This window comes from Enoplosus armatus, chromosome 5 (genome assembly GCF_043641665.1).
Source record: "Enoplosus armatus isolate fEnoArm2 chromosome 5, fEnoArm2.hap1, whole genome shotgun sequence".
Lineage (NCBI taxonomy): Eukaryota > Metazoa > Chordata > Actinopteri > Centrarchiformes > Enoplosidae > Enoplosus > Enoplosus armatus.
The window spans coordinates 6440431-6463276 of NC_092184.1; the positions used below are offsets into that span (position 1 = coordinate 6440431).

At 41.0% G+C, this 22846-nt stretch overlaps 2 protein-coding genes across 2 annotated transcripts; both read right to left on the reverse strand.

The window, feature by feature from the left end:
* On the reverse strand, positions 1–8198 carry dhx34 (DEAH (Asp-Glu-Ala-His) box polypeptide 34). The gene is made up of 16 exons (XM_070905490.1): positions 7485–8198; positions 6569–6880; positions 6225–6479; positions 6020–6122; positions 5576–5793; positions 5311–5485; positions 4893–5086; positions 4687–4788; positions 4317–4580; positions 3661–3834; positions 3434–3539; positions 2688–2794; positions 1715–1981; positions 1007–1198; positions 394–538; positions 1–238 (listed from the first exon to the last, which is right to left on the reverse strand). The coding sequence occupies exons 1-16, from the start codon at positions 8190–8192 to the stop codon at positions 96–98; spliced, it is 3465 nt and encodes a 1154-aa protein (XP_070761591.1). The 5' UTR covers positions 8193–8198; the 3' UTR covers positions 1–95.
* Positions 8199–9114: 916 nt separating this feature from the next.
* st14a (ST14 transmembrane serine protease matriptase a) lies at positions 9115–21579 on the reverse strand. The gene is made up of 19 exons (XM_070905491.1): positions 21239–21579; positions 18382–18541; positions 17439–17569; positions 17269–17339; positions 16408–16574; positions 16178–16213; positions 15473–15707; positions 14609–14751; positions 14416–14519; positions 14156–14280; positions 13934–14070; positions 13747–13851; positions 13529–13636; positions 13313–13429; positions 12825–12947; positions 12466–12649; positions 11237–11508; positions 10454–10590; positions 9115–10068 (listed from the first exon to the last, which is right to left on the reverse strand). Exons 1-19 carry the CDS (start codon positions 21284–21286, stop codon positions 9910–9912), a joined length of 2562 nt encoding a protein of 853 aa, XP_070761592.1. The 5' UTR covers positions 21287–21579; the 3' UTR covers positions 9115–9909.
* Between the last annotated feature and the right edge of the window lie 1267 nt (positions 21580–22846).

A 22846-nucleotide genomic window follows, 5' to 3' on the forward strand; every position in this document is an offset into this window, starting at 1 on the left:
AAACATTAAAAAAACAACTTTATTGTATAAACTCAAGGTTTTCCTAGACGGAACAGAGTTGTGATTAGTCGTTGTCCTTTAGATGCTGTGGTCAGTTACTTGGCAGAATACATGTGCTGCCTTTTATGTTTGAGGATCTCAGTGGAGGTGAGGGTCAGGTCTTCGTTACAGACGTCACAGTGATAAACTCTGGTAAGACTGGACACCGAGGAGGAGCCTGCCTTTCCACCTATCGCCTCTGAAAACCACAACACATGCCCACAGTTAGTCTCAAATTATTCATCTCTTTCAAAACTTATTGGCACCAAGTATCAAGTCAGCTGGTGCATTTGTTAAAGTAATCTAATACTACAAGATACCTCACAATAAATATCAACATAAGGAATTTCTGACCTTCCTCCGGCTGCTGCTGTTCTTCTGCTGGCCTGCAGGAGGCCTCGTGCTGCATGCGTTCCAGTGGAGTCAGAGGCATGTAGAGGTCACAGTTAGGACAGCTCCAGAAAGTGCGTAAACACTCACTGTAGAGATCCTTTGAGTCCTGCAAATCATATAGTGGAAACAAAAGGATCAGTGACACTATATATAGACAATTCTCTTGTCAGGGTCAGTTTGTGATCAGTTTATTTTATGTTAGATGCATTTGACCAGGGAGACTGAATAGTTTAATTCCAAAATGATATATAATAATTGAAGGAAAAAAATACTTGAAAGAGTAAACATCCAGAAAATGCATGTTGTCTCTAGCATCACCTTGAAAGATAAGAAATTGCTGGCTTTACTTAAATAATAAAATAAAATAATGACGATTAATCTTAATGTGTGTGAACTGGTACAGTTCACCTGAAGTGACCTCATACACAATTTTCCACAAAATAAACACAAAATAAACACAATGGGAATTTCCCATATCCAAATGTGACGAGACAGTTGAAACATTTATTTCCCATCTCTTTTATAACTTTAAGAGAATGCTTTTCTAGTTTGCCACTGTTTCAGGCAGACTCACAGTCAGGCAGTTGTAGGTGAAGAAACTGGTGACACGCAGACCTCCTTTAATGGGGTCTGGCTTGGCCTCAGCTCCTGGAAAAAGTGGGTTTAGATCTGGAGCTTTGGTGTGAGACAGCTCAGACTCAGACTGAGGGCCGATGTACAGGTTCTGGGTCTGGAAAGCTGTGAGTCGCCGTAGGCTGTAACAGACCTGGGAGGGAAGGTTAGAGGTACACAGAAAGTACAGAAAGATTGTAAAGCGATGAATGAGCATCTGAGTCACTGAGAATTTCTGGAAAGCAGAAATGAACAATAAAACAGACGCACATAGTTCACACAAACAATATGTATTCAAGGTTTTCTTATTTTAACTCAGTTTTTTACTTTTTAATATAAAAAAACATGAACTGAGGAACAATTGTGTTTCATTTTTTTTCTTCCTATATCTTCTTTCTGCATTGATTTTCTGACCAAAATTCTTACTGAAGTTGTTTCTCTTATTTTAGTTATTTGCCTTGTTTGCTTTCCAGTGGCATGTTTTGAAAACCTCTTGATGATTTGTTAAATCTCACCTGGCCCATCAAAATCATACCTTTATCAAAAGATAAGGCAATCTTATCAGACAAAAAGCAATTGTTTTATGATTTCACATGATTATCATTTGCATCTAGAGTTTGTGTATGAGCTACTTATATTTTTTTGGAGTGCATCATACTGTCATCAGTACCTCAGTGTAGAGCAGGAAGCGGACCAGGCCTTCACTCAGCTTCTCCATGACTTTGCGCGACACCCCTGGAACTGCTGTCTCCCCCATTGTGCTCTGTCCCAGCTGGGCCAACAGCAGGCGTTCCCACTCTGCCCTGAGGGTAAGCGCTGTGGACAGCCCCTTCAGGGCCTCCTCCGGCTCCCTCAGCTCCAGCTCCAGCCAGCCATCCACCACCAGACGCGTACAGTCAGCGTTACTGTCCACAGAGTTTGCTACCAGTAGCAGAGCCTAGTGAGCACATACAGACACACAGAGAATTAATACTACATGGACCAGAGCTGGGAGTTATGGAATAGATCATGATACAATAAATATATATTTCCAACAATAATGATGGTTTATACAGGTGGTTTTGTGACACATCAAGTACAAAAATCTGTGCCAAAATCGATTGTAAAAATAAAATCTGGTGGTCTAGTGGTTGATGGCGACAGCAGCATTCCCAGTTTGCACCCGGCTGGGGACCATTCTCTGCTCATCTGTGTAACATATCCACAAAATGTCAAAACTGGTTTTCCAATGAGAATTATTCTCATACTAAATTTGTCCTCTGAATTTTCTGAAATGTATATATTTTAATCTGTGGAAAATAACACAAAACAGAAAACTCAAATAGCACAAGTACAAAAAAAGCAAATCCCGCGATCCATATGTTTCAATAAAACAGTGTTACTTGGTGCATATGTATCAATAATATTGCGATACTGAAACCAATGAATTGATAATGGATCACACTATCTGACTCTTTGACCTACTCCTAGAACTGAGTTAATAGACACATCAACCCAAAAACTCATCATATAGGTTTGCCATCACTATGTCAAGTTACTTAAACATAATAGGGAACTTTGGGGTTAATCCAAGACAGCCTTTCAAAAAAAAAACATCTAGCAGTTTGTTGTGGCAACAGGAACATCCCACATCTGGTACTAACTTGCAGTGCTGGAACCCGCACGCAGTTGGACAAATATGGCTTGTTGGTCTCCAACAGAGTGACGAAGGCTAGCAGCTGGTGTCTGCTGCTGTCCCTCCTATCAGGCCCTGCAGGCCGGAAACAAAGACAAAGAGGGAGAGACAGATGAGATATGATAAGAGACATGCACAATAAGAAGAGTGAAAGGGAGAGACATATGAGGAAAAAACAAAAAGACTTCATCAGTGGATCAGGAGGCCCAGGATTAGATGTTACATGGAGCATTTCAGAGTGCATTACTTCCAATACATTTGTTTAACTGCAAACAAATGAGACCGATGCTGAGAAAAACGGCAGCCACTGTTCTTCAAGGGCAGAACGAGCAGGTATTGTCTTTGAAACATGAAGAAATGTTTTTGTGGTCAGTGTAGTTCTTTCTAGATTTAAAAGTAACTTCCAGAAAGACACATTTTTTAATTAGTAGCTGATTACTAATCCAGGCAGCGTCTAAAAACTATTTAGAAATCAATTGTGAATTTTTAGTGAATTTAAATGTCCCATAATGGTGGATTTAATGATAAGTTGCCATGGTTTATCTCCCAATGTAATTTAAAGGTGTTCTGTTCTTATTTGTTTGTTTGTCCTTACTTTAAGTCAATCAACCACACCACTGGAGTAAAACAGATGTCACAACCAAAATTCATTCATAAATTATAAAATAAAAATCTATATGTAGTACTTTTAAAGACGTTATTACAGAGGTTTACCCATTTCTCTGGTGTCATCCTCAGGCACTTGTAACACCTCTGGGTCACTGGCAAACACACTGGTTGGGTGGATCACCACTCCCTGTTTATTCCTTGTGTGAAACACCTGCAAAATGTAAGATCACGAAGTGGAGACAGAATATTTCAGCCTAAGTCACTTTTTATCACAACAATTGAGGTTTTCCCCTTTATTGTATCACTGAAACGTGTGCAGCAGGAGACCTGACCTGGTCGGAGTCCTTGCGGGTGGAGTTGTGTTCATCGGGTAGAGCCAGCTGAGGGTAGAGGCCTCGGCAAAGCAGCAGCTTGAGCAAAGCCTGCTGGCGGGAGGACAAGTCCTGACTGACGCTGACCGCCTCCTGCAGCTCTGACACGTTGTGACGCAACTTGAACTTCACCTCCTGTTGCAGACCGAACAGCAGCACAGAAAGATCACAGAGTGTAACTGACTCAAACATACACAAACATATCCACCTCTGTAAAATGACTATCTACCATCTTGTTGTTAATTCTACCAGTTTATTGTTGCCAGGGCCCACAAAACTTCCCTCGAGGTCTTTCTGCAAATTGCTGCAGTCAACTGGTATGATCTGTCACAAATATGATCCACAAAGCAGCACTTGACTGTATAAATTGAAACTTTCAAGTTATCACTGGCAGGACTGCAGGAGTAAGAGGCAGATCAATTACATTTTAATTTAATTCTCCTTGATGAATCATATGCATATGAGTGGATGGGGTTTGTTGTAGTTGCAACCCTATATATTACATAGTATTGCAATATAGAGCTTATATATTTTAGTTTATCTGTGAGCGTGAAATGTTGGTGGTGAGGCTTAGTGCTGCTTTATAGCAACCTTTTTCCATGTTACGCTGAATTCACCTGTATGTCCATGTTCTGTCCCGATTGCTCCTTGTTCTTCTTGCCTCTGCCTGCTTCCTCTGTGTCTGATCCTGAGGAGAACTCTCCATCCTGGCCCTCTTCCAACCTCAGGACTTTACGTTTGCTGCTCTCCTGCTGCTCATGATCTCTCTTCAGCTGATGCAGCTTCCTCCTCTCCGTTAGCCTCTCCCTTCGCTGCCCGCGGTCACCACCAGAGGGAGCGCTGTTCTTTGATTCCAGCAGGCCATGGCTCCTCAGCAAGTCCTGTTAACCAGAGAGGAATCGTGTATTGTGAAATAGTGTTCACACATAAAGCACATTAAACATAAAAAATGTTTTTTACGTGTGAACTACTGTGTCAGTAGCCTGCCTTGAACTGTCTGCGTAGGTTGACCATCTCATATAGTCGCTGCTCCTCCAGGCCTCTCCTCCTGCACCACTTCCTTGAGCCACTACCTCTCTCTCCCTTCATCTGTTGAGCTCAAAGATGAACAGGTTTATGTACAATGAAGACCATCTTATATCCCAACTTTTTATATTTAATAGCCACTGTCACACGATGTTTCCCCTACTGACCTCCATCCAGGCATTGAAAGTGTTGAGCAGGGTGAAGGGGTCTCCCTGGTTGCTGTGCAGGGGCTGGCGGGCAGTGGCACAGTCTGGATTGTGCTGTGAGCTGCGCAGGAAAGGTGACTGAACGCTGAGGGCTGCTGCCACTGTCAACACGGGCTCCACCAGGTTAAACAAAGAGCCCAATACCAGCATCTTCCCTGAGTGAACACAAACGCACACTTAAATCTAACTGCTGGTTAAAGACAAAGACTGAAAGATACCAAGTCTGAAATTACACTATTTAAACTGTATTCAACCGTTTACCACCATATTATGTTCTGTTGTCAGCTTCAGGAAAAAAAATTATAAAAATAAAAATACAGATGCGAAATAATAAAGTAAATAAATGATATGACATGGGGTTTGGTGTAGGGAATCTTACCTATGACCACATCCACAGGCAGCTGTGCCAGTAAACTACCAATCGAGGTCAGTTCACTGCGACTGTCTAGTGCTCCCTGCTCTTTCAGATAAGTAACTGCAGTCTGGATACTAGCAGCTGGAGGTGGATCAATGAAGACAAAAGAAAGTGGATCTCCAAGACACATGCTCTTCATCTGCAGGAACAAAACAAAAACAGCATAAATTAAGCTAGAATTTAACTGTGGAAATTGAAGAAAAAAAAGAAGAACTGCTATCCTGCTTACCTGAAGAATGAGGGCATCCAGAGCCACTCTGTGGATTTCAGGAACAGGATAAGGAGCAAAAGCATCATAGTCAGACTCAGCGTAGAGGCGGTAACACACTCCTGGACCTGTACGACCAGCTCTACCTTTCCTCTGCTCAGAGCTGGCTCGGCTGATCCAGAACTCCTGCAGACGTTGCATCTTGGCCTTAGGATCAAAACTCATTTCCTTTACCTTTCCTATAAAAGAATAAACAACAAAACAATTAATTTATATGGTTGTGTTTTCTACTTCAGGGCCATGCATTACATGTTGCCCTTGTTTACTATTTAAATTTCTTTTAAGTTGGAAGAAACACATTTTCCCCAAAAACTGTGAAGATGGACTCATTGGTAGGTCCAGCTAATTGGTAGGTCCAGCTTAAAAAGTCAATCTCCAGCTACGAATGTACTACTAGTTCCATACCTGAGTCTACAACAAAGCGAACCCCATCTATTGTAACTGAGGTCTCAGCAATATTGGTAGAGATGATGCACTTTCTCACCCCAGGAGGAGAAATGTCAAACACCTGAAGAAAAACACGATGACAGAGAATTAGAACTGATAAACCACAGCTAACATGTCATATTCAAACATAATATGTCCACTCTAATCCAAAAGCTGACTGTGCCTTATCCTGCTGGGCCAGTGAGAGGGTGCTGTGCAGCGGTAGGACTATCCAGCGACGTGTGTGTGTGGCATAAATCTGACAGGCTTCCTGTATGGTGGAGATCTCCGCCACACCGCTAAGGAAGAGGAGCAGGTCGCCGCGCTCCTCTGGAGGGTAACGCTGATCGATGCCCTGCAGGATGCGCAGGTATGGTCTGGGATCCAGTTTCTCTGAACGCGAGGACTGCTCCTCAGGTGGAATGGGCTGGTATATCACCTTAGTACAGGAAACAGAGTTGTTGACTGCCACTTAAAAGAAAATATTTAAGAAATTCTCAAACACTAATACTGCTGTCCTCTGCTCACCTGTATAGGAAACAACCTGCCTGGAACCTGCAGTACAGGAGCACTACCGAAATAGTCAGAGAATAGTTTGATGTTGATGGTGGCTGACATGAGGATGAGACGCAGGTCTGGGCGGTCAGCCACCAGAGAGCGCAGGACCCCAAGAAGAAAGTCACAGTGGAGATGTCTCTCATGGACCTCATCCACAATCACCACCTCGTATTGAGCCAGCGTCCTGTCCTGCTGGATCTGTCGGAGCAGCAGCCCCTCAGTCAGGAACAGCAGTTTGGTGGCCGTGGTCCGGCTGGTCTCAAAGCGGATCTGGTACCCCACCTGCAAAACAAGACTGCATTTTGTGAGCTCTGATGCAATATATTTGAGTAAATCTGCAAATTTGATTTGATTTTCTACTACATACGTATGTTATCTATTTGGTTTTTTGGCTATAGCCCTCTACACATTACTGATACATTCAAATGTCTTACTCGGTTGCCTAGTCTGACCAGCAGCACAAAAACAAAAAAGACATATTCAATTTATAACGAAATCTGTTTGTGTTTGTGATGCTATAACTAGCAAATGTTTAGCATTTTCACTTTAGAATTGACTGAAAATGTATGTTTGGTCACTCAACTATGGATTGATCTGCCGCTCAAGTAAGTCAAATGCTGCTGGACTTGATGTTTGGTCTTGAAGATGTTTCACAATTCATCCCAGAGGCTGTGTTAGTTCTACTGACTGACTGGGAATCCCACGGTGGTTAAAATACCTGTGCCTCCCCACCAGTCAGTAGAACTGATGAAGTCTCTTGAACTCCCTTAAGTCCAGTTGCCTCTGACTGAGTACTTCTACATGTCTTACGTGTTGGATGAATGTTGAAGTCTACGGTGTAGCCAGTGCTTCAAACAAGGTAAGAATTTGATCGTCCATGACAAACCTTTGAGCCGTACTCATTGAGACTCTCAAAGCTGACCCTCTTTGCGAGGGACGTGCAGGCAATACGTCGAGGCTGAGTGCAGGCTACGTTGCTGAAGCCAGCTGAAAGAAGATACTGAGGTACTTGGGTGGATTTTCCACAGCCTGTGTCCCCTGCCACCACAACCACAGGGTGAAGTCGCACCAGCTCCATTATCCTGTCTCGGTACTGGAAAATGGGCAGGTTTTTCTGCTCTCGGCGAAGCTTGGCCAGTTTGACAAAACTCTGTCTCTGGCTGAAGTCCAGGAAATGCAGGAGAGCTGTGCGGCAGTCTGAGATCTCCTGACTGCCTGGACCAGAGGATCTCTGCCTGCTTCTGTGCTCTGACTTTCCCAGGCGCTCCTCGACATCCCTGGTGCACACAGATACATTAATCCGGTAGCGAGCATCATACTCTTTAGGAAGGCCAAGGTCTACCTTTCCAGTGCCAGTCTTTCTCCTGTCTTTCCCTTCATCTCCGTCCTCTTCTCGACTGGCTCCTGGCCCAGACATGTCCCTCTTTGTTTTAAACCTCTGGAAGCGGTCAAAGAAAGCCCAGAACTCTCTGTGCTCCCGGCTGCCTGCCTGGATGTAGTCATGCTGGCGGAAAAAGATCTCGTCCAGTTGGGCTCGGCACTGCGGGCTGTCCCAGTCCCAACTCCGGCTGTCTCTCCTCCTGCCTGAATCCATATTTACTGTAACTTAAATTCACCTCCACCACCATCACGTTTAGTCACTACTAATAAATGAAATCCACATGCCACATGTTTACGGGTTTACAAACATGTAACAGTTTAATTAACCTGACTGTTACCTCTAAATTGGATGAACTACAGACTAGCTAACAATGTCGCATCCATTTTAAACCTGAACCTGATGTTTTCATGTGTCGGAGACAGGCAGAGCACAAGTCCTTAACATTGTTTTAAACTGCTACATCTGAGATTATTGGACAATAATATGTTACGACTATAAGAAAAGAATAACTGATGAATAAAGACCGGATATATACTGCTGCAACGAGTGCGAAGAGTAGGGAAACAATAATACGGTGGGACCGTTTCCGCTCCGTCCATAAAAACCTTCCGACAAAGGGTAGATTCCAATTTGTTCCGGGGTGAAAAAACAATTCTGTTATTATAAAATATATTCCTTGTCATCATCATCATCCATATATACTAACAGACGTTTCAATATGAAGGCTCACACTTTCGCCTTACATGCTCTACCGTGGAAATGGAAGAATTTAGCATAAAAAATAGTTTTGCCTTGGAAACAAAGCTTTTCAGATGGCACCCTATTTTATCCCTAACATTTAGCAAACATGAATTGAACATATATTTCTAAGAGACTAAACAGAAGACCATGGAGATGCTTTTGAAACGCAAAATAAAAACAGCACAAAGTACAATTTGCATCTGGACATCTTTCTGACATAATTTCTCTATTCTGCATTTGTCCACACACAGACACAGTGTCAACATCCTGCCGAAGTGGAGACTTACATCATTTGTAATGCAAATACTGAATATGATGTCATAAAGCAAAGTCATCAAAGTATTTTGATGAAATGCATGTCGGTGCATGAAAATAAAAATGCAAAGAATTGGAGAAATTAGAAATATTTTATTTAAAAACATCTGCTAAAAATACATTTACACAGATTACACTGGAGGGACTGTACTAATATTGTGCTGAATGGAAAAAACATGAAAGATTGAACTCAAACAAAACTTACTATTTCATTCTGTTTTATGCTGACAGAAAAGCAGTTCATATCTGTTAAAATGAAATGCTATCCACAATGAGATGGGTAATGCTCTAAAACATGAACAATTACATCAATAACTTTTCAGGGATTTCTGCTGGACTAAAAATCTAAGATACCAAGCCATAGGAGGTAGGGTGGAATGAGCTTGCTGTCATTTTGTTTTTAATTTATAAAATTTAGAACAAAGACAACAAAGAAACATGGTGGGGAATTATTATGATGGTTACTGATAAAACACAGGACAACAGGGTACAATAATGCAAATTTCATGTGTGTAACAAACACGTCTAAAATCTATTTCTTGTGCTTCTCACATAACATTGTTCTCCATCAAAACACACTAAAACAACAACAGCAAAAAACACACAAAAATAAAACGTTTACTTACATTTAAAAACATTTCATCAACCCCACCCTTATAAAATCACAGTGGACATAAAATATGTTGCAGTTGCTCTTCAAGCAAACAGTGCATTTTCTCACTGTAGCTACGACTGGGAGTCAAGGCCACTACATCAACTGGAAAGTCAGAGTGGGTGTTTTATTGACGCAAAAATCTGTCCTGTCGTACTTGTCATCAGTCCATGTTCATATCCATATTCTGGGCCTTGTTTGACAGCTTTGTCAAACAGTGGTTTACACTCCTGTCTTTTCTTTGATCCAGCCACGGAATTTGGTGACTGTTGTGTAGATACCAGGTTTGTTCCTGCGGGCACAGCCATCACCCCAACTGACCACTCCTGCCAGGAACATACGACTGCCGGCCGGACTGGACAGAGGACCACCAGAGTCCCCCTATCAGAGACAAGCACACAGGTACACGTGTTAGCACAGAGGTACTACATGGGGCAAGTATAGGGCACAATTTCTATTTTCCACTTATTTTTCTCATCACTCTGCCCCTTTCTTCACCCTCTCTTCCTTCATTTCTCAGATTAGAAGTGTTTTTTTTCCATAGCTGTGTTATCAATTGTAAGACAATGCAAAAAGCTTGAGGTCATTCTAAATAGAATTCTATACACCTGAACAAACTTAACACTCTTATCAGGGCAGTATAATTGACAACAGTTACATTTCTAGCTAATTGTTTAATTTGTCCATTGATAACATATTCATATCCCTTGCATTCTGGGAGAAAGCTGTTCTACACAGAAAGAACTAAAGCAGGGCCTTTTATTACCTGACAAGCATCGACTCCTCCGATCAGCACTCCAGCACACAACATCCGAGATGTGATCTGCCCTCCCATCAAATCGTTACACACCGAGTGGTTGATGATTCGGACCTGGGCCTTCTGGAGCACTGGTGCAGCAAATCCTGAATCACAAACACACATGAGGACACCATCATGCTTATGTTTAGGTCGAAATGTCAACAGTCATTAAACTTCAGTAATGGCAGGCCTTCATCAGAGAAATGATATTGTTTCTATTGGCAGGTCCACAGTTAAGTTGTATGGTGTGTATTAGCAAATACTTGATCTATTCGCAGACAAATATAGAGCTACTACAATGAAAATATTTTAGCAAATTAGAAAAATCAAAACGCAGTATATAAGAGAGCATCACTGGAATACCAAACCAACATATCACCACTTATAAAGCACAGACACATTTGAATTCACAATAAATTACGATGTTTATCACAATTCAACAGAGGGGCAAAGCAAAACCTGAAAATATTCGTCAATATCTGAGTGATTCCATCTGACCTCCAGGGGAAGCAATTGCACATCCGGGAAAACCAGCAATGACTACTACTAATACCAATACTACTTCTATCACTGCCAAATCAAAAACTCAAACAAGAAAGTGCAATTGATTATTGATATCCTTCCACCTTCTAGATATTTTAGAGATTCAGCTAAAATTTGGGCCTCAGCATTTATTAAAAAGTAATAGTGGCTACAAGTATTCACCAAAATGAAAAATACAAGGTTTGTTGTTTGGTTTGTGGGGCTCACCTCCTTCTCGAGTGGCGCCCCACCCGGTGATCCACACGGTGTTACCAGTTGGGAAATCATGTTGGGGAGACGGCAAGCAGATGGGCCTGATGTAGTCTGAGTAGGTGACAGGACTGTCCAGCTCCATCAGGGCGATGTCATTGTCAAAAGTGTATTCGTTGTAGTTAGGATGGGATATGACCTGCTTCAGGTTCTTCTTCACCACGGGACTTCCAATCTTCCCCTGCATGTGAAGGCCGAGGTAAGCTTCCCAAGTGCTGGGATGGGAGAATCTGAGGACCCACATCAAAACAAAGTTCATTCTCAATCTTGGATAACCATTAACACACACACACACACATCATGTGACATAAGCATCACACTAGAAAAGATGTATGAAAAACCTCGGTAAGGCCTGGTGCTTCAGGCTTTGTTTACTCAGACTGCATACAAAGTAAACTGAACTTTTAAAAGCATTCATTAAAAGGCAATTTAAAGGCAATAATTATTGTGCTGATCGGGAAAATGCATAAATATCAACCTGTGGTAGGAGAGAGCCATGGCCAACAACATGCATCTAAAACTTGCACCGACGGCCTGGAAGGATTTCATGAGTGTTAAATTATTCACGCACACACCCAAGCATTGTGTTGTTACTAAAAACGCAGAGGTCTAAGGTTTCACTTTGCATGTGACCAATTGTTCAGTCAAACAACTGAACTGCCAATTGAGTTGTTTTATTCTAATGATTCAAAGAATTGAAGGAGTACTTGAGGCCTTTCAGCATGTTTGTAAGTTTTATCAGCTGTAATTGAAGTTTTCTTTCCAAGACAAAGTTATGGATTATAACACTAATAGTTATTGTCTTTGTGTAAACACTATATTCTGTATTTAAGGCTAGTCAAGGCCTTAAATGAGGATAAAATAATTGAAGTAACTTCAGCACTTTTGCATACTTTGGAGACACCTTTTCATTTTCTAAAGATGACCCGTAAATAATGTGGCCAGGATAAAAATACATTGATAGAGGACTTTAATGTCAAACTACTGTTGCACTCTCATTTCAAATTCATTTAAATTTGGATCTTATCTAAAAGTGGTTGAGCTGCAAATAGATCTCATTCCAGATCTCACTCCACCTTACTTATTCGGAGTGATCTGTGAGTATGAGCCCCGATTTGTCACATTTAGCAGAAAAATAAAGATTTCTATTTGCCAGAGAGAACAGAAGGCATAAAGTAAGACGCTACCTTGTCTTGCCATCATTTTGCACACAGTGGGCAGCAGTGACCAGCCAGCGTGGACTGATGAGGGACGCTCCACACACGTGACCGTAACTTTTGACATGGAGGCTGACCTGCCAGGGAAACTCCCCTTCTTCTGCATCCTGACCGCCCACAATACGTGACGTCTTGAACATACTCCTCCCGCAGTCTGCAAAGTAAACAGTCAATCACTGGGCTGTCTTGTTGCAACTTGTGGTGCCTGAAGTGGGTGGATGTTCACATCTGTTTTGCAATGCAAGCTAAACATTGCAGAAGGAGATAATAACTAGTTTATAAGCTGACACAAAGCACATGCACCCGCTGAGGTTTGGGTTATGACATACCGCAATTCTCCTCGTCAGATCCATCTTCACAGTCCTGTGTCCCGTCACATTCTGGGTTCACTTTATTGATGCATTTATTGTTTTTACATCTATATGTAAGATCAGTGCAGCTTACATCAGAGCCTACAGAGAGAGGAAGGGAAGAATAATCAATTATGTTATTAAACTATAAAACAGATCCTGTATGAATTCCTCCAGTGTGGGGGAAAACTACTAATTTCAACATCATCAAATGTGTTCATTAAAATGTGTGAAAGTTGTTTGAAAAGTGTTTTTGAAGCTGCATTAATTGATTTTTTGACCACTTGTGAGCTAAAGAACTCCACAACAAGCTAAAATAAACACATCTCTGATATATTATTTAAGATGTTATGGCTAACTTGTCTTCAGTGGCTAATTATTCCACTTGTTTTGAGAAAAAAGACGAAATAGATTTAGTGACTTATATCTGGAGACATTTTTGCTGTTTAGGAGCAAATGATTCTTACTTCTCCCACAGTCAAGCTCATCTGACCCATCCCCACAGTCGTCCCTGCCGTCACAGCGATTCTTCTCAGAAACACATTTGTTATTCTTGCATGTTATTTGTCCAGATTTACATCCACCTTAGGAAACAAAAGAAACAGGCAGGTATGAGAAAACTGACTGAGAGCCTTTCAGTGCTCATGTAATATTCGTCCTCCATCAGTGTCAGCGGGTCTTACCACAGTTCAGCTCATCTGTGCGGTCTCCACAGTCATCTACACCATCACATTTCCAGAACATGGGCTTACACAATCCATTTTTACAAGTGATATCCTTTGAATTGCACTCTGGAGGAAAATACAGTTAAACTCATTTTGTGTGCTAACAATGTAGAGAGTAATTATAAAAAGTAGTTCAAATCAATAGTCTGAGTATAATCTCAGTGAAAAGTACTTACTGCAGTTTAATTCATCACTCATGTCTCCACAGTCATTCCAGCCGTCACACTTGAGCTCTGTTTTAATGCAGCGCTTATTTCTGCACTGGAACTGCTTTGGACAAGCTGTGGATGACAGCGTTAATGTGAGATATACTTGCCTGATGTCAGGAAATAATCATTATCTGGCAGAAACGGAGTCACTTACGGTCTTTGATGTCAATGGCCTCAAAAACCGCATCAAAACCTCGGTCCACATATGAGGCATCAGAGAAAAACATCACGCTCATTGTGTTGGAGTTGCTAGTTTCGGTCACTGTTCCGTCAGGCTCTTCTCCACACAGTCTGGGGATGAGACACACAAGCAGTGACATGTCTGCACTGTTATGTAATTTCTATGTGATTTTTAGATATGCAAGTATGGACTCACTTCTTTCCGTTGACCTTCACGTAGTCTTTGCGACAGTCCTTGCTGTTTTCCTGCCCAAAAGTTCCTCTTGTCTCAGTCAAGAGGAACTTTTTGAACGTCACCTTCACCGCCTTACCAGCAGGGACCTTAACGATTGACAGAGATGAGTAAAAACTAAATAACATGGTGATGTGACCTTCTGAGGAGCAAAGCATAACAGAAACATGTGTGAAATATATGATATGGCTGTGTAACGTGTCGAGTAAGTGCCGACATCTCACCGTGATCGACCACTGACATGATGTTTGAGGAGGATAGTAATTTGGGAAGTTGGGAGAAGTGAAGCTGCCCTTTTCTCCCGTTAGTTGGCCACCACATGTTGTACCTTTTAAAATAAATATGTTAGTGTTAGCATTTGCACAAATATTAAACATTTATGGTGCAGCTCACGACTCCGAGCATTTAGTTGCTTACCTTTACTTCCCTGTCGGATTTGTGAGACCTTTGCTCTAAAACCTGGGTAGTTCTTCTTGTCATTTGAGGCCATCATCACCAGCATGACATTGCCAGAAGACAGAAAGGTCAGTGGTTCACTGGGTGAGTAGTACCCACACATCCTTTAGAAAAAAACATAAACGACAACATAAATTTCCTATATGCACTGTTCACTGATGTGATGGTTATAATCCAGTTTTGTTTAAATTACATGTTCATTGCATAAACAATCTGACATTGGTTGCCTGTGGAACGTAATAAAGCAACATATTGTTATTGGATCAAAAACCAATGGAAATATTTACAATATGTGCTAAATGCTATTTCTGAGGTTTTTCTTGCTAGTGAAGAAGTACAATCCCCACTGAACCTGGATTTTTACCTATGGCCCAAACAAAGTACATCATATTTTAGTTTTACACAGCTGGTGCCTTTTATCTCTCCTGTGCAAGAATGCCATTAATGATTTTATCATGCACACATGAAAGCACTTCCTGTAACTGTCCTGGTTGCTTTCTGACTGCATGTTGTTTTTCTGGTTTAGAAAGTGAAATCCCGTTCTCAAAGCTTCAGTGGAATTGCTCCCAGATTTAGACTAAACTGTCATATTACAAGTACCATTACTCTAGCATGAGGCTTAACCCAGGCAGGAGCCACCCAACCAGAAGCAGAGCATCTGACCAGCAGAGGGCCTTACATACAAGATAAAGTCCTCTCTATCCAAATCTGAAGGCATGTACAGTGTGCCACTGTATAATATATACACAATATAAGAGTGCAGGAGGCAGGCGAGTTATTTATCAACTTGAAGCTGTTTTTAGAAGAGGCAACGGGCAAACTCACTCTTCCATAACACGACTCTCAAAGGCCACCAGGGAGTCGTAGATTTTGACAAAGTCATTCTTGCAATTCTCTTCCAGATTCATCGTATCAAACTCAAGCTTGATGACATAGTTGGGGTCTGCTCTCAGCTGCCACTGGATGAAGGTGTTAGGCGGATAAGGACGGTCAGGAAAGCCAGGGGACTGGATCTGCCCTATGCGATTGGTCTTTGTATGCTCTGAAAACTTCAAAAATTCTGAGACAGAAACAACGACTTTTAGTGGTGGTCACATTCAAATTTGTCAATCACTGTCACAGGAATGTAGTAGGCCATTTACCTCATTCCAAACTAAATTATGAAGCGTTTACAAACTTATTCTATTCGATATCACTGTGCTAATATTTACCGTGTGAATGCCCAACTGCATAATACCATACAATTGGACTAAAAGTAAACTAGATGCTTCTGCCAAATAAAGAGGAACAATATTGCATGCATTTCACAAGCTATTTCAGTCGTGTACACTCACATACATAATTCTTCATAAATGCTGGGTATAAAACCAAGCATAAAAATGAATGAAGGTCTCAGCTATGTTAACATGTTCCAAACCCCATGAACTATGTGTTACACGTTATTTTTTACTGTTCTCTATGTATATAGATTTTAGGGTTGTCAAAGATAACTCTAGTGGAATTAATGATAGATGCAAGCTGAACACTTACTGCTGAATGATGTTGAAAACAAGCGGGAATCAAGTGCTGTGAGATGAAACACAAAACAACGAACAGATGTACCTTAGATGAGGATATTGATGGCAAAACAGAAAAGGAAAGTCCACAACCAGACAGAACTTGACAATTGATTCTACAACAAACCACAAGCAAAACACAATGATGGACGTGGACTGAATCACAAACAACAGTCGTTTGTTCTTTGGTTGCTTTAGCCCTACCTGAAGACACCACATCTTCAAGGACCAGAGAGTTGCCAGGTCTGTGCAGGGAACGCTGCACTTTGTCCACTAGCTTGTCCATTGTAGTCATGGCGCTGTCGACAGCTGCCTCTTGGCCCGCAGGGACTCTGAACTCAGACAGGTAGTAGGCGACAACGCTGCCTTCACTAGGAGCAATGAGACAAGAATGAAATAGTACAGAGGTGGAGCAAAGTAAAAAAACAAAATGTCACTATACTCAAAGGGTCAGACAGATACATGTGTGCTGATATATCAGGCTCTTATTGGTCTTATATTCAATACTTTACATTGGTCAATGATGTCAGCAATATAATGGCTCTTTCCCAAACACAGCTATGTAAAAATGGTAATTAATTCTTCCCAAATTTGCGACAAATAATAGCTGTTAATGCAGCTACAATAATTCAATTTTTCTGGGTTTCAATAGAGAGCTGTAGTGTTGCACAAATGATGTCTTTGTGTTTGATGATCTTATTATTCTTTACCATGGCTCTATACTCTGACCACGTTGCCCTTTGGGTTTATGTTACAGACTGATCATTTGAACTAAACTGAACAGATACACCGAGGGTAACAGTAAATCCTTTTGGGCATGGAAATTCAAGACACACTGTCATTCAAAAGCATTGGGCACAAACATGCATGATCCTCTGAGCTTGTGTTAAGGAGTGAGTGTGCTATAAATGGTGGTGCTATTAGATCTAATCACTTGTGTAGTTACATCTGTTTTTGAGACAGAATAACAGGAAAGGAAACATGACTCTCTTGTTAGAGGTAATCATAAAGGAGTGAAGTAAAGCTTATTATGAATGCCTTGTTACTTCAACTTCACTGCCATACCTGAAAGCTTGAACTGTAGAACCAACATAGTATTTGGCCAACTGTGGACTTTTGGAATAGATGGCTTTAAGCTGAAAGAGACAGGAGCAAAATCACAACAGAACATCAATGAAAAAAAACATGCAGATGAATTTCCTTTTTGAGAACAGGGCGGTGGTGTGGAGTCTTACCTGTGAAATCACCTGCTTCGACAGCGCCTTGAACTCGGAGCTGTTGGAGTTCTCGTAGGCGTCTTCAAACACCTGGTTGGTGATCCGCATGGAGCCGCTGTACATCTTCTTGACCCGTACATCTTTACGGACTGCAGGGTCACACAGACAAGACTGAGGCAACACACCCACAAACTTCAACAGATTTCAAAAAATACAGTAAGTATTTAAAGAGTACGGTCTATATGAAAAGTGCCCTGAGATAACCTCTATTATAATTTGATGCTATACAAATGAAATTGAACTGAATTGAATGTTAGGCCAGGGGCTAAGAAACAAGCCTTTAAATGTGGATCCAGTAACTTTTGAAAAATAGCTTTTTTTTTAACTACTTTCTTATCATCTACTACACTAGCCTGAATAAAGCAATCTGGCAAATCCCATATTTTTCTATCACTTAGTATTTTGATGCACATTTGATATCAGATACTGGATACTGGATATTTTTCTTTTTAAAACAACAAATGTAGAAGACTGTGGATTGGTGGATGTGTTTTCTCTCCGCAAAAGGACTTATCACCATACTACAAAAGTGAGACTAATTAGGTTACTTGCCAGTTAATGTAGCACTTGTCAACCCTGTATGGACTGTAAATGTCGGTCATATTCTTGTTAGTTATTTTGGAATTGTGAAAACTGTTCATCTTTGTCAGCCATCATGATTGCGGAGACTGTTCTGTTAACATATTTTGCGAGTTTTGCTGTGCTCCATTATTTGTCTCACGTTGACGAAGGACATAGTGTATATCAGCATGCTAATTGCAAGATTGGTGATTGACTTTACCCACCTTTGTAGCAATGTTTTCCATTGTGATCAGGTTACTTCAAAGTTTACATCCTTTTTCATTAACTATTTGCTATTGTGTCCAATTAATCTAATTAATATTAAGGAAGGGGTTCTTACAGTGGAAATGCCAGACCAGCAGTCCGGTCATAAGTGCAATAACAGCAGCAAAGATCACCACACCGATCACAGCCCCAACTTTCCCGGGACCCTTTTTCTTCTCAAGCTTTTTGTTATCTGATGCCGGCAGGAACTGGACAGATGTGTCCCAGTCTTTGTCCTGGAAGACAGACATACAATTGTACTGGTGAATGAATGATCAACACATAAAACTGAGGGGTCTATATCAAACGAGCTAACAACAAACATTTCACAGGAGGTGAAGACATATAGACCTTCAGCTGTAAAAGCCCCCCCCCCCCCCCCCCCCCCCAGGGATGTTCATTAACTGACACGGTTGATTTAGTTGGTTCTTTAAGACAGAATAGAAGTGGCTGTCTTATTTCTACTTGAGGAGAGTAGATGATCAACTAAAGATAAGTGACAGCAGCAGACAGCAAGTAGGTACTTGTGTATTTTAGGAATGTCCCAGCCAGTGGTGACCAACAGAAATATACTACTGTATGTTGTGAAATATGACAAAATGCTTTTCTTCAACAGCTTTAAAGAAATCTGAACAAAATTTCATTCAAAACCTGCTCATAAAAAACATTAAGGACAGTTTCTGTTTCAGTGTCTGGCGCTGTTACTGAATTAGAAGCAAACTTCATGCATGAGTCACGGCACTGTGGTTACCTTTAAGAGGTGAGACGGAGGGGGGAGGGAGTACAAAGGTTTCACCATGTAAAATCCTGTCAAACCTGCTGGGAGCAAACCACTGGCAGATCTGAAGTGGAACACAACAAGTTTCTGTGAGAGCTCGCTGTACTGTAGTATAAAATAAACTGGACTACTTTACTACTTTAATCTTAAAAGCTTCGGGATGTTGAATTCAAAAATCAGTTCCTATGACATTGATTTTATGCCTGTCAGTTTTACAATTACAAGGAGCTTAGTGGATCATTTGCAAAACTGTGACTCCATTCACTGTTTTATGAAATAAGGGCTACATTTTGCTTCCTGTATAAACCTGATACTCATGAAAGACAATAATGAATTACACTTCACCTACGAGGGCACGGCAAACAACACAAGCATTAAAATGTAGTGCCTTTACAGAACTTTCAAAGAGCAGGTATTACATTTGTCTTATTATCTAATTCTCAATTTAAAAAGGCTCATTGCAGAGTCTGTGGAATAGATACTCCCTCCAATGTTCCTATGTATTTCTCTGTTTTGATTATTAACCAAATATTACATGCATCATTTATTCACTGCCCGGGGAGTTTAAAAAAAAAAAAAATTAAGCTACAAGCTACAAATAAAAGAGAAATAGATTGTAAATTAAGGAACAGAGATAACATGTCATGTCCCTAAACAAGATGAAGTTTTCCTGGCTACAAATCATTTTCAAAATAACCAGAAATGCACGTGTACATTTTTAGTGAGCTTGTAAGCAATTTCTCTGTCTATCTGGTTCAATCAATATCATTATAGTAAAAAAAACCCGTCTTTAACAGCAATTTGATTATTATTCCTGTGGACAACAGAAACTCTTACTACACATCATGTAATTATAATATGTTTCAAATGACATTGAATTATCACAAAGCCTCACTGTCAAAGACCAAAACATGCTTAGCAGACAACTTTGCTGCTGAATGCTCCTCAGATCTGCTCCATTGTGTCCTGGAGGACAAATCCTCTGAGACTGAAGGGCATTTTTCACATAATGTCTTGTAGTTATCACCATACTGTGATGCTGTGGAGTAATCTCAAATGGATGCTAGTCTACAGGAGAGAAGGACTCAAGTGAACAAGTCACAACAGGGCGGAGGAACCTGGAGGAATTCAGTCCTCAGCCCCACGATGGCTGCCTGCTTTCTGAGGACTTCACTGATGAAGCTCAGTGAGATTGTTTTCATGAGATTCACTTTCAAATCCCTATTTGAAAAAGGTTTTATCCAAGGTTGGTTTTAATTATCTACTGTATACTGCAGATGGGAAGACACCTCAATAAATGTTTTCATTTATTTCACTTCTTGGAAATAGGGTACCAGAGAAAAGGAGATATCAACCTCTTCTATCTCAAAAACCTGTTACATTTATAAGGAAATTTAGTAGAAAGTTATACAACGGGCCAAACAACACAAGACCCAAGATTGTACAAAAGGATTTCTTGTGATTTTCGCTATTTTCTCATAAACTACTGCTCTTACTTGAATGAAATGATCTGACATATATATCCTGTGACTGTCTATCACAGTGTGAACATTGATCCTTGTCCAGATGGAGATTAGAGAATTTCTTGTATCAAAACAACAATTTTGGAGATGGTGCAGCCACAGAAGAGGTATTTGCTCTTGAATCTAAAAAAGGTGACACTTTTGGGCGTATATACACAGGAATAACACGTTTAAAAGTTCTCCCAAAACATACCAAATTAAAGTGCTAACACAGCCTCGAATCAGCACAGAACCAGAAGCTTGGCAAAGAAATGAAAGCAGTTGTTTTTTTCAGCTTCTAAGTGCTGGATTTCTTTTTCACTTCAATAACATGTTTGTCTTTAAGCAAACTAGTGTGTTGGTGATAAGAGTGGCTGAGACTGTTGAGGTTAAAACCCGCCTATTGAATGGTTGTATACAGTGACATCCTTTCAAGTGTTGTATGTATGTGTGGAATGAAAACACAAGTGACCTATCTACTTCATGTCTGACAGGTTTGCTTTAGGTAGTTTCATTTATCTGTAGCCTGCACTTATCTGTCTTATCTAAAGGGATCAGTGTCACTCAGGTAACACGCAGACTCTTCCATAAAAACACAAACACATAATCCACATCTCACATGTGTAGGCTGTAGAGAAGTACACGATTCTTACCGAGTTTGGGTTAGGGGTGTATCTCGGTCCACTGGCCATGTAGTCCATCAGGGGTCAGTGCCTGACCTCGGCAACTAAAAATAAAACCAAACCGAGCTCAAACACCTGAACTACCTCTTCTCCTCTTCTTGTTTATTTCTTTGACTTCTGCTAGTTTCCCTCAGGCCGAAGTGGACCTGCAGGCCTGGTCGCCAAGAGAGGACTCTTGTGTCTGTCAACGAATTCAACCTGCGAGCAAAATCTATACAAGAAGCAGGTTACAACGAAGAAAACGGTCTCCTAGTGTTTTACAAAGAAGGTTCCTCTCCGGTGGAGATGTTCACAAATGTCTGACCAGAATATGTCGCCTGCCTGTGTGACTGCAACGGAGGGAAACTGGACGAAACAGCAGAGGAATTAAAAAAAAAAAACCCCTTTTTCCGGGAGCTTCGGGTTTCTGCGGGCGTGTCTCTACCTCAGATTCACCTGTAGCGACTTCCTGTTTACCTGCCATAGGTGAGCATGTTCCTTTTATGGAAAGCGACTTCAGAAAAGTACTAAAACGAATGCAGCATCAACTCAGTCATAATATTGTGAGGTGAATGGTTGAACTTACCATCGGAGCGACTGTAATAAACTAATGGACGTCAGCTGTGACTGATTGCGCAGCTGGGGGGACTTTGGGACAGAAGTGGCGTTGTGGTGTTGTGGGTGTCTGGACTGTCGTGCTGTTGTGGGTGTCGTTCGCAGTTGGTTAGGGCTGCGGGCGACGACGACAGACACGACAGGGGGCTAGTGTGTCCCTGGGTTAGGAGGGGAGGCTTGTTGCCGCCTGTAGTTAGTTAGGACCGGGGCTCCAGGAGCGCAAGCCGCCGCTCTCTAACTTGTATGTACAGTGTATTTGTTTGTGCATTTTTATTAGTGTGGGGACAGGAGATAAACTGGGGGGGTTGAGCTGGGTGCCGGGCAGGTGGGCTTTGTTAGTGGCCTCACTAATTACAATTTACAATTGTAGTAAAAATATCAAATATTGTTGTAGTAAGCGTTTCATGCAGCTTATTTTTAGTATCAGTCATGTGATCTTATCCGGGCTTCCTGCTGCCTTGTTTGTGCAATGCAACTATGGAGATGACTCACTTCTGCTGAATCACCTGCATTTTTGTTTTACATCCATGATGAGCAATAAGTTTCTGTTTGAGACAACGACATGTCCCCCAAATGGAAAGTCCCCCGATTTGTGGGGAAAACATGAATCAATATTTCCAATCTGTAAATAGAGACTGTTAATTCGCTTAACACATGCGGAATGATACAACGAGACAGCACTATTTAACCACGGGCTGAAACATCCCTCAAAAACCTTTAAAGTAAGAGATTAAGGAAAAGCAAACAAGCCTTAATCATTTTGTATCCAAACACACACACACGATAATGTAGCGCTAAAACCATTAGTTGATGAAAATTAATTTGGCATCTATTTTGATAATTAAAAATAATAAGAAAAAAATGCTCAAATCTTCTGGTTCCAGTTACTCAAATGCAAGTGCTTGCTGGTTTTCTTTGTCTTCTATGATATTTAACTAAATATTTAGGAGTTTTGACAGAACAAGTTTAGGCTTTGAGATATTG